Source organism: Vulpes vulpes, chromosome 10 (assembly GCF_048418805.1).
Source record: "Vulpes vulpes isolate BD-2025 chromosome 10, VulVul3, whole genome shotgun sequence".
NCBI lineage: Eukaryota > Metazoa > Chordata > Mammalia > Carnivora > Canidae > Vulpes > Vulpes vulpes.
Window position 1 is genome coordinate 13,988,417 of NC_132789.1, and position 17,488 is coordinate 14,005,904.

The following is a 17,488-nucleotide window of genomic DNA, read 5'->3' on the forward strand; positions in this document are numbered from 1 at the left end:
CATAGACACAAGACATCAGAATTTGGAAGATCTGGACACAGCAGCCAAGTACCTTGCTGTTCCCCAACTGTGGGCCCTCCCAGCCAAGAGCCTCGTCATGGAATGGGGCCAGGAGCTTGACAGCAGCGAGGGAGCTCCCTGGGAGACACCACATTCTAGGAACTGTTAAGGGCTGAGCTGTGTCCCTCTCAAATTCATATGCTGGTGTCCTAGCTCCCAGCACCTCAGAATATGGTCTTACCTGGGGTCTTTAATGAGGTAATGAAGTTAAAGTGAGGTCATTTGGGTGGGCCCTAATCCAATATGACTGGTGCCCTTATAAAAGGGAAATTTCAAGACCCATACACACTGCCGTCCACAAGCCACAGAGAGGGCCCTGTGGAGGATTCTCCCTCACGGCCCTAAGAAGGAACCAACCTGCCAACATCTTGATTTTAGGAGCTCTCCAGGCTCCAGAATGTTTCTGTTGTTTTGTTTTTATTTTTTAAAGATTTTACTTATTTATTCGTGAGAGACACAGAGAGAGAGAGAGGCAGAGACACAGGCAGAGGGAGAAGCAGGCTCCATGCAGGGAGCCCAGTGTGGGACTTGATCCCAGGACCCTGGGATCACAGCCTGTGCCAAAGGCAGATGCTTAACCACTGAGCCTCCCAGGTGCCCTGTTTCTGTTGTTTAAACCACCCAGTTTGTGATGCTTTGTTACAAGCTAAGAAATAATCCAGGAGCTGAAGCCGGAACCTGTAGGAAGCAAGTAGTTTCTTACTCTTTAACTATCAGCCCCAGAGACAGCTTTTCCCTCCTAGGCCTGCAGCAACCTGCCCTGCTTGGCTTGTCCTAAAATGAGGACAGCATCCTGGGGCTAAGCTGGGCACCACGCCAGCCACCCTAGAGGCCAGGTCCACACACCGTGCCCTCTGCTGCAGCCCCAAGCAGCATTGCTCTAACCTGTGGCTACCACCTCCTCAGGGCAGCAGGTGTAACTGGGTTATGAGCTGTGGCAGATCAGGGTCCAGGACCACAGACCCGCAAATCAGCAGGTATGCTGTGTGATGAAAAAATTGCTACTTATAAAACTTAACCAACTGTGTTTAGTACCTTTGAGTATAATTTCCTTGTAGTGTATGCAAAGCATTATTTATAAAGTGATTCATTCTTTATAATAACTCCATGGAAGGTTGAAATCATTGATTTTCCCCCCGCTTCCCCATCCTGATTCAACAGGCCATTTTCTGTGGAGGATAATTAAAGAAGGAGATGCTCCAGAGTCAGACCATCACAGTTTGCAGCCACAGACAAGGGCCTGTGAAGATAAGGGGTCCTTACGGTACATTGCTGAGTAGACGTTTAGTGGCACTGATGTTGCAAGGTAGCCAGATGTTATTACACAACTTTAAACTTCATCCCATTACCAGACCACAATGAATATGTGCCTCATCAATTAATTTTAAAAGAAATGCTGTAATAATTATCTTGTGCCCTAACCCCTTTCTATTACATTTGGACTCTGTGTGTGTGTGTGTGTGTGTGTGTGTGTTTATTCAAAGCATTGACTTGCTAAAGGTAACTATTTAAAATGCACAAGCCTTACAATTGTGATTTGGAGTTTTTACCTTTAAGATATTGTGACCCTCAGAAACTGAAAGCCCTATTGACCTCTCAGAATCTCTGTTTGGAGGGGTATCAATCTGCACAGAGGGGAGGAAAAAGCACTTTGACTTGGCTTCTCTGGGAAAAAACCTTGAATATAGTTTGAACTTGAATATGGTTTGCAATGACTAAGCATGCAGAGCGGTATCACTGCTTCCTGAGCCAGACATCATTGTCTCAATGGAAACAGTTGGGACGGCTTGCTCTGAATATACTCACTATTAAAACAAACAGCTAACAAACAGTTAGGAAAATATGTGGAAATTCCTGCAGGGTTGAACCCAAACCCCCATTAATTCAGGCCCTGCTTCCTGGCTCCGCCCTGGCTCTGACCACCTGAAGAAGCAGGACAGGGATGGCTGGTTTCATGGCAAAGTGGCCTACAAAGACCCTAGAGGTAACCAGCAGGTGATGGCATGGGTGGGAGGAAGTGAAACATCAGCAAGGTTTGGATTCTGCTGCCACTGGGGGCCGAGGGAGACTCCATTCCACATAAATTCCCAGAAAGTATCTTTGTTGAGGTTTTTTTTATCCCCTGTTTGAGGGTATCCCTGGAACACTGGGTGACCTGTAAAGAGCGAGCTATGGAAGGTGCTTTTGGGAAACTCCAACCTGTATGTCTTATTCCGGTCATGGGCTGGATCAAGCCGAGGGAAAGCTGGTCCCACTGAGCTGGGGGGCAGTAATGAGTTTAGTAGGAGTTTATGGCTAGTGATTTGGGGGACCCTCCCACAGAAAGAGATTAATCTCAAAAGACAGGAGTTTCCTTAAGCGCTCAGAGAGGCTTAGAGAAGGGAGTAATCAACAGACACCCTAAACGGAGCCACTGAATCTACCAAAGCCAGCAGGGCAGGTCTCCAGAGAATGTCTGGATGTGATGCTATGAAACCCCAAATATCACACTGTGATAACTGCTGTGTGTGTGTGTGTGTGTGTGTGTGATATGGCCTGTAGCTCATCCTAGAAGTAGAAGTTTCTGGAAGTCAGACAATGCTTTGATGAAGAGACGATGCTCAGACAGTGAATTTCTTAAGTGCAGTGATTGCATCTGATTCCCTAATGTAGTAAGCAACGTTTAGTAAATGCCTATTCAGAGGCTGAGCAAAGCTAGGCCATTGTACATCTACTGGCTCACGGAAGCCTCCTGGCAACCCATTTTTCAGAGGAGAAAACAGAGGCTGTAAGAAGTGAAATGACCATCTTCAAATTCACAGCTAACAGGCAACAGAGCTGGGCATGGGGTTCAGGCTTTCACAGGCTGGGCCTTTCCACTGCAGACCTGGCTACTCGCCCCAGTGGACTCCGAGAGCCTGGCCCCCCGCAGCAGAAGGACACATGCTGCCTCAATCGGAACGATCAATGAGGATGATGACGGAGTCACCGAGGGAGAGAGGTGTGGCTCTGTCACCGAGACTCAGTGGCTGCTTGCTCACATTCCCTTTCCAGACCCCAATCATCTGTAGAACCGGGATGGTGCTTCCTGCCCTTTCTGCCTCACATTAGCAATTTAACAGTTAGCAGGAAAACTGTATCTAAATGAGCAATATAATAATCAGCCAAATTAAGCAACAGCAACCATACCAACAATAATAATAAAGATGCACATTTTCAGAGAACTTATTCTGTGCTGGGCCTTTAAGAATTAAGGGCAGGCTCTGGGGCTTCGCGGCCTGGGTTCCAGTCCCATCTCTACCATTCCTCCTAGGCCTCCTCAAGCTAACCCTCTGTGCCTCAGTTTAGCCATCTGTAAAATGAGGGCGATAGTACTTCATTGAGTTGGGGTGAGGTTTCACTGAGACCACGGACCTGAAGTGCTCGGCGTAGTGGCCGAAACTGCTCGACATACATATCAGCTGATATTTAGAGATGCTGTCATTTCCCACCTCACCTCCCCCAGCTGGACGAGCCCATTAGGAAATGGAGCCTCAGCGCAGGTGCTAACTTGCTGTCTGACCAAGGTCATCAGCAGGATGAGGCCCAACGCCAGCAGACCCCAGAGCTGGGGGCAGGGGATCCCACAGTTAGAGCGGCCATACCCTCAAGGTGGTACTGGGATCTGCATTACTGTTATTTTTATCCTGACATCATTAACGTGCAGGTTTCCCAGCAGCAGGCTGGGGTGTCGCTGAGAGGCAGAGTGTCACTGGCTTGCCTTCATTCAGACGCAGCCCTGCTGGGGCTGGTTGCCCGCTCTCGGCTTTCCACAAAGGCAGTGATGGCCAGCAGGGGCGTGTGCCTGTGTGGAGAGGGGTCCTGACCCCCTCTGATCCTCTGGATGCTAGGGACCCACAAATATGCCCCCCCCACACCTCATAATCTGGGGCTCTCCAGAGCCTGGGATGATGCTGCCACTTATTTTATAGTACAGAAAAGCTTCTCAACAGATTTTGACATTTTGAAAGCAGCCAGCAAGCCCCATGTCCCCAGGGGTGAGGAAATGCCAGGCTCTGGAGGAGGTGGTGACGGTGGGGACGGGGATTTTGATGTCACAGTGATCTATCCGATTACCTGATTGCCAGTGTCAGTAAGAGGCTGGAGAGGCGCAGCCAGCTGAATAAGATGGGGGGGGGGGAGCCCCAACTGGAAAACCCACCTCCCCCTGGCCCAAGACCCTCCCTCACATCCACTAAGGACTGGATTGATGCTTAATTAATATCTGACAATAGACATGCTGCCCCGAAGCAAGAGACAATTCACCCCTTCCTCCTTAGGAAAGCAAATCGGGCAGGTAAGGAAATAATTGCTTAATGAGAAGGGAAGCAGAGGGGCACCTGGGTGGCTCAGTTGGTTAGGCAGCCGACTCGATTTCAACTCAGGTCATGATCTTAGGGTTGTGAGACTGAGCCCCACATCGGGCCCTGCGCTGGGTGTGCAGTCTGCTTAAGATTCTCCTTCCCTAAAGAAGCTGCGGTCTATGGCTACAATGGAATATTCCTCAGCCATTAGAAACGACAAATACCCACCATTTGCTTCGACATGGATGGACCTGGAGGGTATTATGCTGAGTGAAGTAAGTCAATCAGAGAAGGACAAACATTATATGGTCTCATTCATTTGGGGAATATAAGAATTAGTGGAAGAGAATAAAGGGAAAGGAGAGAAAATGAGTGAAAATATCAGTGACGGTGACAAAACATGAGAGACACCTAACTCTGGGAAACAAACAAGGGGTAGTGGAAAGGGAGGTGGGTGGGGGATTGGGGTGACTGGGTGATGGGCACTGAGGGGGGCACATGGCGGGATGAGCACTGGGTATTATGCTATATGTTGGCCAATTGAACTCCAATAAAAAAAATAAAAAAAAGATTCTCCTTCCCTCTCCATTGGCATCTCCCCTCCTCAAATAAATAAATTTTTAAAAAGATGTTATTTATTTATTTGAGAGAGAGAGAGAGCGTGCACACGAGCAGGAGGAGGGCAGAAGGAGAAGGAGAAGCAGGCTCCCTGCTGGGCTCCATCCCAGGACCCCATAATGACCTGAGCTGAAGGCAGATGCTTAACTGCCTGAGCCACCCAGGTGCCCCTAAATAAATAAATCTTAACAAAAAAAAAGGGGGGGGGGACAGAGAAGAGCTTGACTCAAATCCTGAGGTTTCATAGGGAGAACAGGCCAACAGTAGTTTTTCAAGTCATTTACGTGGGAGAGCATTTTAACTTAAGAGGATTATCAGGTAAAGGGCCTTTAGAATGCTGCCAAAATTCAGTATGCATCCCAGGTGGTATCAGCACTAGAGGTCCAAGAATGATCTTTAGCAAGAAAGAAAAATGGAGCATATCATGTATCAGCCACAGGTGTTCCTTTTACTATAATACCTTTTCCTAGTTTCTATTAGGCAAATTCCTACATGATCTTCAAAACTCAGCTCAAATGTTACCTCTTCAGCTAAACCTTTTCTGATACCTGCTGAGGTATTCGTGGTCTCACAGTGTTTTGTGTCCCTCTGTATTTTAGGATGAATTGCACTGTACCTGTGTCTGTCCCCCCACAGGCATCTGTGAAAGTCTTAAGGGCAGGGAGGGCGAGGTTTACTCCCCTTTGCTTCCACCCCAGAGCTATGCACATGGCAGGTGATGGGTGAAATGATTTATTCTATATACCAGCCCAGGCCAGATACTGTTTGCAAGGGGATGCTAAAGATGAGCACTATAGTCATCCACACACTGTGTTCTAGTGACCAGGGACTTGAGTCTCACAGGCTGTACCTACTGTTGAACCAGACCTTTAGCAAGAGAAATCACCACTAGATAGAAATTAACATCTCAGCCTCCTGTGGCTGATTTAAGAGAAGGTGCTTCTATGGCTGATATTCCTTGAATTTGGTTAGAGGAGGGAATCAAGAAGCATGGGGCAGATCTCATGATTCTGTCAGGGAGCTGATAGGCTTCTGAATCAGGAAGTTCTTTCTCTTGTCTAGCTTGTCTCCACCCTGCTTCACTTAGACTCTGTTGCCTTTTGCCTGGTCCTGGGCAAAAAAGGCAGATCAGCTGTGCTTCCACCTCCTCCTGTCTCTTCCCGACTCAGGAAAGCAGGTAGTGGCTGGGTCTCTCTTTGTGTTATTAACAATGCCAACCCCCCACAGATGCCAAAAAAAGCAGCAAATGTGGGTTACAACTGAGAGGAAGGAAGCCGATCCCCGGAGCTCCAGGTAAAGTGGCTTTGAGCAGGTAGAGAAGAGGCTAAGCATATATGCTGGTCTTTCAGGATGGAAAGAAGAACATTATGTTTTCTATTAATTTGCTCAGCCTGGGAAACATTTCTCGGCGCTGTGGCTTTGGAGATGTCTAGCAGGAGGTAACAGGGCTGTTTCTGTAGCTCAGGGGCTGGGACTCAAATATAACCGGGCACTGGGAACTCTACCCTCTTGCAGCTGTATTTTTGAGATGCATTTGGAAAACTATCTCAGACAACTGAGCCAGGGTGATCTTGCTGGCCAGGGGTTCTGGGGTCATAGATGACAGTGAGGATTTGCTGAGGATAAAGGAGTGAATATACATCTCAAGCATGGGCTGTCTGTATGGTGTGCGTCCAGGAGCTCCCAATTTTAAAACTATCTGGCTGTCTTAACCCCAGGAAGATGTGGTCTTTCCTCCTTTGCCCAGCACCCTCTCTCCTTCTCTAAGCAAAGGGAACTGCCATTTTTGAGGGGGAGATTCTCAGCACCACTCCCCGATGGCTGCAGACTAAATATCTGAGTCACCCCCCAAATTCATATGTTGAAGCCTGATCCCCCAGGTGAAGGTATTAGGAGGTGGGGCCTTGGGGGAGGGACTAGATCACTTTGTAAAATAGACCCCAGAGAAATGCCCCTTTTGCCATGTGAGGCCATGGCGAGAAGATACCTGCCATGAACCAGGAAGTTTCTCATCAGATACTGAATTGCTAGTGCCCTGATTTTGGACTTCCCAGCCTCCAGAATTGTGAGACATAAATGTCTGTTGTTTGTAAGCCACTCAGTTTCTAGAATTCTGGAATTATAGCAGCCTGCCTGACCTCAGACACTGATCATTTCATCACGGAGCTCTGAGAAGAGGGTCAGTGGTCCCATTAATCACTCCTGCCCTGTTCCCAACATTGAGGGCTTGAAGTCCAAGGTTATGGTTTCCAAGCTGTCACTGTCTAACCGAAGTGACAGCATTAAAGGAAATGGCCATTATCCTGCCACTGCTTAGAATTCAGCTGTGACTTTAAGGGTCTTTCTAATGGGGTCAAGGCATCCTCAGCTTTATCTCTGTGAGTCAGAGACTCAGGGGTTACTGTATACCAGCAGTTACAAACTCTGATACCTGGAGAGGACTGGTAGGTAGGTAAGGTAAATTAGCAAAGCAGGCTGGCTGATTTCAAGACAGAACACTCGGTTGCATATTAAACACGCAAGAATATTCTTAATTTTTATAAAACATGAAATCTCTCTCATGTTTCCTGAAACATACAACCCTCTTGGTCTGTCTCTATCTGCCACTGATAACAAAGTCATGGATATAAAAATATTCCCCTTGCATCCTAAGAAAATCAACAGTACTAATGTTATAAAAAGTGAAAATAGACAGGGCCTTAAGGGGACAGATGATAGGGAGTGGTGAGGCTTGTGGCAAATTGGAAAGCCCACATTCTGTCTATCTAGATGGGCAGCTGCTACTCAGTCCGTAGAGATTATTGTCCCATAAGAATATAGGCTCGAGGGGCACCTGGGTGGCTCAGTGGTTGAGCATCTGCCTTCAGCTCAGGTCTTGATCCCAGGGTCATGGGATTGAGTTCGACATCGGGCTCCCTACAGGGAGCCTGCTTCTCCCTCTACCTTTGTCTCTACCTCTCTTTCACGTGTCTCTCATGAATAAATAAATAAAATCTTAAAAAAATATATGGGCTCGAGGTGGTCAGAGTGTCTGCATTTTTAGAGAAAAATTGTGACTATGATATTTATATAAAATTTCAAAACACTGGCAGTAAACTCAAAGTACAAATATAAATTGACCCTTAGGGCAAGAACGTGCTGATCTAACAAATCATGTCCAGATCCTGGATCTAGCCTGAGGCTGTCTCTTTCTGTTCTTTTTTTTATGGTAATATCCCTTTATTTCCGGTTAGGAAAGAAAATATAAAGAAAAATGTGTTAACTTTATTTGTTCATTTAATCATGAATGGAAACTGGTCCCCTCATGCTAACAGAGTGACCCTGATTTTTGAGGATGGCATAACAGAAGTCTATATTGGTGCTTCTCTCAGCATTCCTAGATGTCACTGGAAGAGGGAGAGAAACTAGCAGTGGGAGCATGGGGATGACCTAGTGCAGAATCCTGGACATCCTTATCTTCTTGGCCAGCTATCAGCTGCTAAGGAAAGCAATTCCCCCTGAGGCTCTGGAATGTCCCATCCCCCCATGAGGCTATGTCATTGCTCAAGTGAGCTGGTAGCAGAAGGTGCTGTCCACACGGATGCATCAGAAGACAGAATCTGACAACCTGCCCTGTGCCATACAGGGCTTGGGGCAGGTGGAGGGAAGAAGGTGACCTGCTGAGTGACTTAGGCCATCTCCCTGTTCTGACCTCTCACTTCACTGCAGTACAGAGGATGGGCGGGAAATTCACACATTTTAATAGGGTTGCAGTGGCCTGGTCCATTAGCTGCCCAAGCAGGTGAGAAAAAGGCACTGTAAGTCTCTAGCCAAATCTCTCCATGCTCAGGAACAATATTGACACAGCTGTCAAAACACATCTCAGCAAATTGGCAGAGACCAAAAAGTTTGATAATCCATTAGGATGACGAGGCTGTGGGGATACCACTACTCTCCTGTTTAGCTGGCAGGACTGGAGCAAACTTTACAGTGAGTAATTTCTCAATTTCTGCCCCAATCACAAATATCTATGATCTTTGATCCAGCAATTGTACTTCTAGGAATTTATGCTATTGAAAAGCCTGCCCGTGAGCCATGTGAGGCATTTATGCAATGTCACTCATTATAGCAACATCCTAGCAAAATACTGGCGATGTCCTAGGTGTCTACATGGAGGACTGACTCAAGAAGTATAGCAGAGGTATGGAATGGAATATTATACATCCATGAAAAAAGAACTAGGACTCTCTCCACCTACCGATTGGGACTAATCACCAACATATGTTGATAAGTAAAAAAGCAAGAGGCAAATGCATAATGTGCTCTCATTTGTGTGAAAATAATGTGTGCGTATTTGTCAGTCTACACATAAAGTTTTGCTGAAAGGACCATAGAAATGATAACTGTTGCTTGCCTCTAGGGAAGGCAACCGTGTGGCTGGGATTAGGGGAGGGAGGAACACTTTTTACCATGTATCTTTACCTTCTAAATTTGGAATGTGAAGGGCATGGGAGTGCCTTTCCTGGTGGAAACAAAATTGAAATTTGAAAAATGGCAAGATCACAAACAAAGCAAAACAGAGCCAAACCTGTATCCCAGGATACATGCTCCTGGCCTCCGCATCCCTGACCCCTCCACCCGTGGTAGCTCATTTCCATCCCAACATGGTTTGACATTTGTTTGGCCTCCCTCCCCTCATTGTCACACTGGAGAAGGTTCAGGAAGCTGTGGAATGTGGGAGCCAAGCTGGCACCACCCACTTACCTGCTCCTTCTCTGAATACGGGTTGTTGAGGACGACAGGCACATGGCCCTTCCCCCACAGGTCACTGAAGACTCGGTCATTCTCCACGCCAAGGGGCAGTGGTTTGTGTGACTTGCTGTCCATACCTCTGAAAGGCAAGGCAGGGGATGTGAGAAAGGCATGACATCAGGAGTGGCAGGCTAATGGCCCTGGTCTACAAGTCCTGAGTCTGTATAGAACCTCCACGGTTCACCCACATGTGGAGCCAGTAAACTGTGGGTGCCCAGCCTGCTGCTCGACAGAATTGCCAGCAACACGGAGGAAGGCAGCCCTGTGGTCAAGCACAAAGGTGAGCTCATTGACGTCAGCACTGATGGTTGGCAAGCACTAACTAGTGTGGACATCACTTCAGGATAGCCATGATGTGGCTTTGATCCTCCCTTCTCACTTCCCCATCTCAAAGATCTAGGAACACAGAAGGCTCATCTCCTGGCAGATCCCCTGGACAACTTAAGATGTAGGAAGCAGGATGAACAGGGAAGAAAACAAGTCTTGGGGGCTAGGGTGATAAGTCATCCTAATTCTGAATAAGTGCTGATAAGGAGACTGATGATACTAGCCCAAGAGAAACAGAAAAGATTCTGAAAATGAGAGGAACAGAGCAACAAAAATAATAATACTATTAAAAACAATAGCTAGTGTTTATTAAGCACTTATAATGTGTCAAGCACTTTTCAAGTGTTCTAATTTGATCCTTGTGACAATGAATGAAAATTAACCACATTTTATAGATGGTGTAAGCAAGACAGAAACTAAGATGTTCAAGGCCACAGTTTTCCAGCCCACTCTTCACAGCCATTCTGAAGTGGAGGCTCTCATTATCATCATTCATCAGTATCATTAGCATCATCACCATCACTGCCACCATCACCACCACCACCATCATCACAATCACCAGCATCACTATCATCACCATCACCAAGATTACTATCAATACTACTGCCAGCATCACCATCACATCACCATCACCACTGCCACTATCACCACCATCAGCATCACTACCCAAACTTCCACTGCTACCACCATCACCACCACCACCATCACCATCACCAATACCACCAGCATCACCATCATCACCATCCAGTTTCTCATCAGTATAACCACCATTATCACCATCACCATTGCCATAATCACTCTCATCATTGCCATCATCACTTTCATTACATCATACTATTCATCGTCATCACCATCACTACCAGCATCACCATCCTCCTTCATCATCACCATCATTAGCATCTCCGTTGCTATAATCATAATCCTCATAATCCTCATCAGATGAGAAGAATGAGGCTCAGAGAGGTTAAATCACTAGCCAAAGTCACACAGCTACAGATGGTGGAGTTGGGATTCAAAACCAGACTTGTTTATGACTAAATCCTGACTTCTTAACTGCAAAGCTTTCCTGGCTCTCTGCTCTTGAACTCAGATTCAGGAGGAGACAATCTCAGGTAGGTTCCACAGCTTGGTCATCCTCTAACATGGAGAGAAATCATGGCTGCAATGGGACTGATGTTGCATCAAAATCCAGACCTCCTGACCAGCCCCATCTCCCTTCTGTCCTTGCTCCCTCTCAGCTCTGCCCTCTTGCTTCCTGACAACTGGCCTCTTTTTAACCCTCCCATCCACTTTTAGTTTGACTATAGCATCTGTCTGTTCCCCAATTTTGGGCACTGTGGCTTGCTGGGGCCTCTCCTGGTTTTGGTCCCAGGTGTCAAGGAGAACCCTTACCTAGTCCTCTGTTCTACATTTCCAGCTTTAGGGATTTAAAATCCTGGTTTTATAGTTTCCCTTAACCCCTAGTCTAGCACTGACAGTCATTTGGGATCAATTGGAAGTCAGGGCTCAAGCTCTAGTGCACGGCCCTGAGTGGTCCCTCTGGCTGCTCACTCAGGGCCAGCCAGACCTCCCTCCTCACTATGTTTTACAAAGTCCTGGTGGCCTGCGTCAGAGCCACCTCTTCTGCTTAGAGAAGACTGCAATCGTTGGAGGGAACATTCTGTTTTACCCTCTTTAAAATGTCACTAAAACACCACGGGGAGTGGTCCTTGATTACAGACATTTCACAAGCCAATGGTTTACCTACATGATGATAAACAGAGGAATTGTCTGTTGAGATGGCAGCTCTCAATGTCACTCAGCTCCCTCTCAACTCTGAAACTCCTGATCCTATGATATCACGTGACTATAAATGGGGATTCAGCAGAGACAAGAGGTTAATAGTGTTCGAGTGTCTGTAACATGCCAGGTGCTAGGACGGAAGTTACTTCATTTACTCGCAACACACATTAAAAGCCCTATTTTACAGATGCAAAAACTGAGCCTGGAGAGGTTATGTAAGTTTCCAAAGGTCCCACAGTGAGCACACAGAAGGGCTGGGATTTGAAACTAGGTCTCATTGATGCTCGGCCCAGATCCTTCCTTTTTAAAGCAGACAGGAAAACGTAGTTACTCTGAGCCAGAGGCTAAAGAGTAAGTAATCCAACATTTCTTTGCTGAATGAGGCCAGTCGGCAAAAATTCTAGGGGACAATTACCTAGGCAACTCTGAAGTGGCTCACATGGCTTGTCTGTTGTGAATCTTCAGGGAGAGCTGCTTTTATTCCCTCCTGCACTCCCTCCTTTTTAAAAAAAGCCTTTAACACCTTTGTTTAAATAATGCATTTGAAGTATTTTGTCAACACAAACTTATTTAAGAGTCCTGTGTGATGAGCAGGGCAAGAATATTTTTAATATGGAACCAGGGACCATCTGGGTTGAGCTATTCTGCTTCCATTCAACCAGGAGCAAAATCAGAAGTAGATTTCAGTAGATTCCCAGCTCCCAGCCTGACAGTGATTACCAGGTCTGAGGGAAACCTCTGGTTCATTGCCACGAATCTGTTCCCCCCGGGATCTACCTGCTCGATGGGTTTGTACGGGCAGAGTAGCTTGCTGGTTAAGAGCATGGGCTATGGGTTGGGTGGCCCTGGGTTCAGCTCTTGGCTCTGCTGGTTATAAGCTGTGCAACTTTGGATATTTTGGATACTTATGCTTTCTTAACCTCCATTTATTCATCTCTAAAGCAGGGTTAATAATACCTAGTTCGTGGCGTTTCAGCAGTGGTTAAACGAGGTAAAGCTTATAGCCATTAGCTGTGTAGCACCTACTAATGTAGTTATGGGCTGATTAGACAGAAACAGAAAAAGGAAAATGCTGGTTCTGTATAAAACAGCCAAGTTTCCTCTATGCCAGCAGGGTCTAGTAGAACTTTCTGCGATGATGGGAACATCCTACATCTGTGTTGTCCAGTTTTATGGCCACTGGTTACATGTGGCAATTGAGTACTTGCAATGTTCCTATGGGCAATGAGAAACTGAATCTGAAATTTTATCTAATTTTAATTAAGTAGCTAAATGTGGCTGATGGTTGTAGCATTGGACAAGTGCCCCTCAAAGCCTTAATGTCTCTGAAGACTGGGAAATGAAGGCATATATAGCTCTAAGCTGAGAAAAAGCATGTTTCCTGGGGGTTTGAGGGCACGGGCAGGGATACTCAGACCCTTTCTAAACTGTCATGTCTTATTTACAGAGCACAGGACTTCAAGAATCCTCTGTTCCCCTTCCAGACTCCCACTTTCCATCATTCTCAGTCCTGATCTCCACTCTCCCCTCCTCCCGAGGGAGTGTTGTCCACTCCTACCTTTACACTTGACCTTCCTGAGATGCCCTTTCATCTTCCCTCTGCTGGGAACCAACTCCTAGTCAACCTTCAACACCCGCTTCACACCTCTCCACTCCTGGGGGTTAAACGAAGCCATGCATGTAGAATGCCTAACACATAGAACTGATCGAACATGTGTATCTTCACTGACAACTAAGGTCATTGAAGCTCAGAAAGATTAGGTAACTTGTCAAAGGTCACACCACCAATGAGCAGTGGAGAAAGCCTGAAAGTCAGATGTCCCCTTTTTTGCTGTTCCTCCAGCTGCGAATCACTGAGAACAGGGCTTAAGGGGGTGGTGGGAGAGTCATCTATGTAGTTGAATCTCATACTGGTGAAGAACCTCAAATCTAGATATTGATCTTTCCCTCTAAATGCAGTAGAGATGTTGAATGTACTTATCCATTGGATGAGGTTTTTGGTTGCTCTGATGTATCATTTCTTCATTTAAATAAATATACGGGAACCCATAGATGGAGGTGGACGGGGCCTGTCTTGACTACTTAGAAGCCTGGATGGTGACTCTCCTTTGCTAGTCCTCATGAATGTTGGTCCTGCCCAGCTGCCTGGAGTGGTTTCAGTTTAGATCACAATTTCTGAACCTGGAATGACTGATATTTTGGGAGCTGGATAATTCTTTGTTGTGGGGGTATCCTGTACACTGCAGGGTGTTTCGCAGTCTCCCTGGTTTCTACCCATCAGATGCCAGGAATACTCCTCTCCCCTCCACAGTCTCTGCCAGTTGTGACAATCCAAAGTGTCTCCAGACATTACCCCATGTCCCTTTGGGGAGGAAACAAAATGTACTCCTCCTTATTGAGAAGCACTGGCTTAGGTGTGGCTAAGGACCCCAATCTCATGCTTCCCATCCTTGCTCTATGCCCATCTCTACATCCACGAGGATTTATTTACTAGTTCACCCTTGTTCGCAGATAGGATTGAAAAAGTTGCCCTTGCCATGTGGCTTCCACCTTCTCCCAGGTGTCTTCAGCCCCCTAGGAAGCCACCCTCCAGTGGGCTTGCATTCCAGGTGGACCAGTATCCCCAGTATCATGATCCCATCATGGCGGTTCTCATGCTCCAGGGGCTACTGGAATCAACTGAGGGGCCTGTTAAAATTCCCCTGAACTTGCTCCCTGGAGAGTCCGAAGTAGTGGGTCTAAGTGGGGACAGTGGAATCTGCATTGTCAGAAGCATGGTCCATGGACATCCTTGCAGACCCCCCCTTCCTGGGAGGCCTCCGGGTCTGACTCTAGCAATGAACAGCAAGGTTTCCTTCTGGTTAGGAACGTCAATGTCCCCCTAGCTCCCTTTCTGCTTCCCCTCCCCCACAATAAGATCAGGCCTGGAGCTCTACTTCCTACTTGGTGAGCATTTTCTGAGCTTCCTGGCAAGGACCAAACCCAAGCTCCTTTGCTTCCATTTTGCCAACTGGACAATCATATCCAAGCTCACAGTCAGTCTGGAATTCTTCAGACCTTCTGAAGACCTTTGCCAGCTCCTTCCAACTTAAGCTTCCTGGGAGCCAGATCTTAGGCTCTAAGGCAGAGGGTGTGGGGGTCCTGGGCCCACTCCACGGGAAGTTTGCACAAGTGCTGGTCAACCCAGTGCTGACCACAAACCAACCGAGAGTACCCAGGATGGGAAGCAGGTGGGCCAGGCCTGTGTGTTGGGCATGGTTGGGACATAGGAGCCACCTGCTCTGCCCCAACCAGGAGAGGAGGCCGCTGAGGAGCAGCTGGTCCTGGCAAGAAGCCTGCTGTGTCTCTCCTCAGATACCACACTATGCCTCACCACTTCCTCCTTCTTGCTGTCTGCCATCCACCTGGTTGTGGATGCTGGGAGGTAAGTTAAAGCAGGAAGACTTGGGGGCTGTGGGAAATGAGTCTGGGGTCTCTGCAAAGTTTCGTTCTAGATCTCATCATGCTGGGGTAGGGGAAGATGGCAAAAGAGAAGAGTAGGCTCTTGAAAGCTGGAATTTTCCCACAATGCTCTAGCTGGAGAGGTGGCCTCTGGGCTCAGCAGTAATCATGAGTATAATTGTTAACATTACAAAAACTGGGCAGGATCCTTAAACTCCAGTGTTTACAGCGTCCAGGCTGAGCCAACTGGCTGATTTTAGATCCTGGGGAACTGGAGGGCCCACGCTAGCCCCACCCAGTCCCCGAGGCTGGCTGTCTCCCTAAGATACAGGTTTGGTGCTAATAGCTCTTCAGCTAGTCTCTCTAGTTTTGAGAGGCTGGAAATCAGTTTTAGTGTGAAACCTCTTGATTTCTCTATTTTGCAACAAAAATCACTTTGCCAGAAAATTCTGTAGGCCCAATAAAACTGGAGGGAGATTTGGGTATGAGCCTTAACTCCCAGTTTGTGACCTCTGACCTAAAGGGATATTTGAGCTCCTCCCCCTGGAGAGAGGTCGAAGGGAGCAGTTAACCTTCCAGGTGGGCTTGACAAGGAGGTGGACTGATCAGTTGCTTGGCCTGTGATGAGTATGCCCACCACTGACCTCCTACCTCGGGAGGAACCTGAATGGTAGTTCTGGGAAGAATCTTATAGCTCATCTATGGAGCTGGTGAGCCACAAAGGGGGACTAGAAGTAATGTCCCTGATCCCAGTCCAGTGAGACCTCATAGTAATGGCCCGTCCAGGGCCTAGCCACAGCATCGCTCAATGGAGTTTGTTGGATGGGTGTGGTGGGCTGAAAATGGCCCCCAGAGACATCAAGTCCTCACCCCTGGAGCCTATATATGGTTCCTTATGTGGAAAGAGGGTCTTTGCAGGGGTGATGACGTTGAGAATCTTGAAAATGGGGAGATTATCTTGGATTAACTGGGTGTGCCCTAAATGCCATCACACATGTCCTTATAAGAAGGAAGCAGAGCGAGATCGGCCATAAAAGTAGAAGGCCATGTGACCCTGGAAACAAGATGCCTCATGCTGGCTTTGAAGGGGCAGGAAGGGGCCACCAGCCACGAAAGGCAAGGAATGCAGCTCTGGACGCTGCAGAAGGTAAGGAAGCAGATTCACCTTTAGAGCCTTCAGACATAAGACCTCCAGAGCTGTAAGAGAGAATGGTTTTAGGCCAGTTTGTGGACTTCATTACTGTAGCAAAGAGCCAGGGGAAATGGATACAGTGAATATTTGGTGGCAGAGGAAGGGAGGGTGTGAGGGGGGTGAAGGGGAGGGCTTGGTGGCCCTGCCCATGTGTGCGATGTCACTGCCTCACTCTTTCTTTATACTCATTATGCTCACGTCCCACAGACCTTCTTTATGTTCCTTGAACATCCCAACCTTGTTTCTGCCTCAGGGCCTTTTCTCCTGCTGTACCTTCTGCCAGGAATGCCCTTCCCTAGATTTCACATGGTTCACACCTTCTGGCCTCAGTATAAATGTTGCCTCCTTAGGGAGGCCTTCTCTTACCCTCCGATCTAGTTTTTTTTTTTTTTTTTTAACCTAACCCCAAGCCATGTTTCTTCAAATCACTATTTCATTTCTTTCATGCATGCGTCACTATCTAAAACGACTGCCTGGATCTACCTGTTTATTATTCATTTCTTGCCTATGAATGGTCAAAGCTCATCAGGGGATCCTCAGTTCTAAGGACAGTATCTGGAGCAGAACAGATGCTCAATAAATATCTGTTGAATGAAAGATGGTAAGACACCCCCTACTTACATGCAATCTGGGGTGAGTGGTGGCTAGGTGGGCTTATTCCATAGCTCTTCCCCAAAATGAGGGGCTAGGTGCCTATCTAATAAGATGGTGGGGACACAGATGGAAGAGAGTGCAAAGCAAGAGTAGTAACTCTATAAATAGGACTTCTCTCCCTTCCCAGGAAAGGATGGACTGGGGAAGCCCCTTGTGTTCAAACAGTCAAGGTGAGAATGAAAATTTACACTGATTTTCAGTGTGAAGGCAGTCAGTGGAGTCAATGCCAACAGAGTGATCCAAAGCCACAAGGCATGTCCAGTCCAGCCAGGGAGGAAATCCTCTAATGCAGATGGTCCTG

The 17,488-nt window shown here is 47.2% G+C and overlaps 1 protein-coding gene across 9 annotated transcripts in view; it reads right to left on the reverse strand.

Annotated features, from left to right (window-relative positions):
- The window catches only part of NOS1 (nitric oxide synthase 1), a 180,033-nt gene that overhangs the window by 65,356 nt on the left and 97,189 nt on the right, over positions 1-17,488 (reverse strand). For all 9 annotated transcript variants that reach the window (XM_072722934.1, XM_072722935.1, XM_072722933.1 and 6 more), the window contains exon 3: positions 9,744-9,870. In XM_072722934.1, the coding sequence (XP_072579035.1) occupies positions 9,744-9,870 (127 nt within the window). The remainder of the gene's footprint in view (positions 1-9,743; positions 9,871-17,488) is intronic.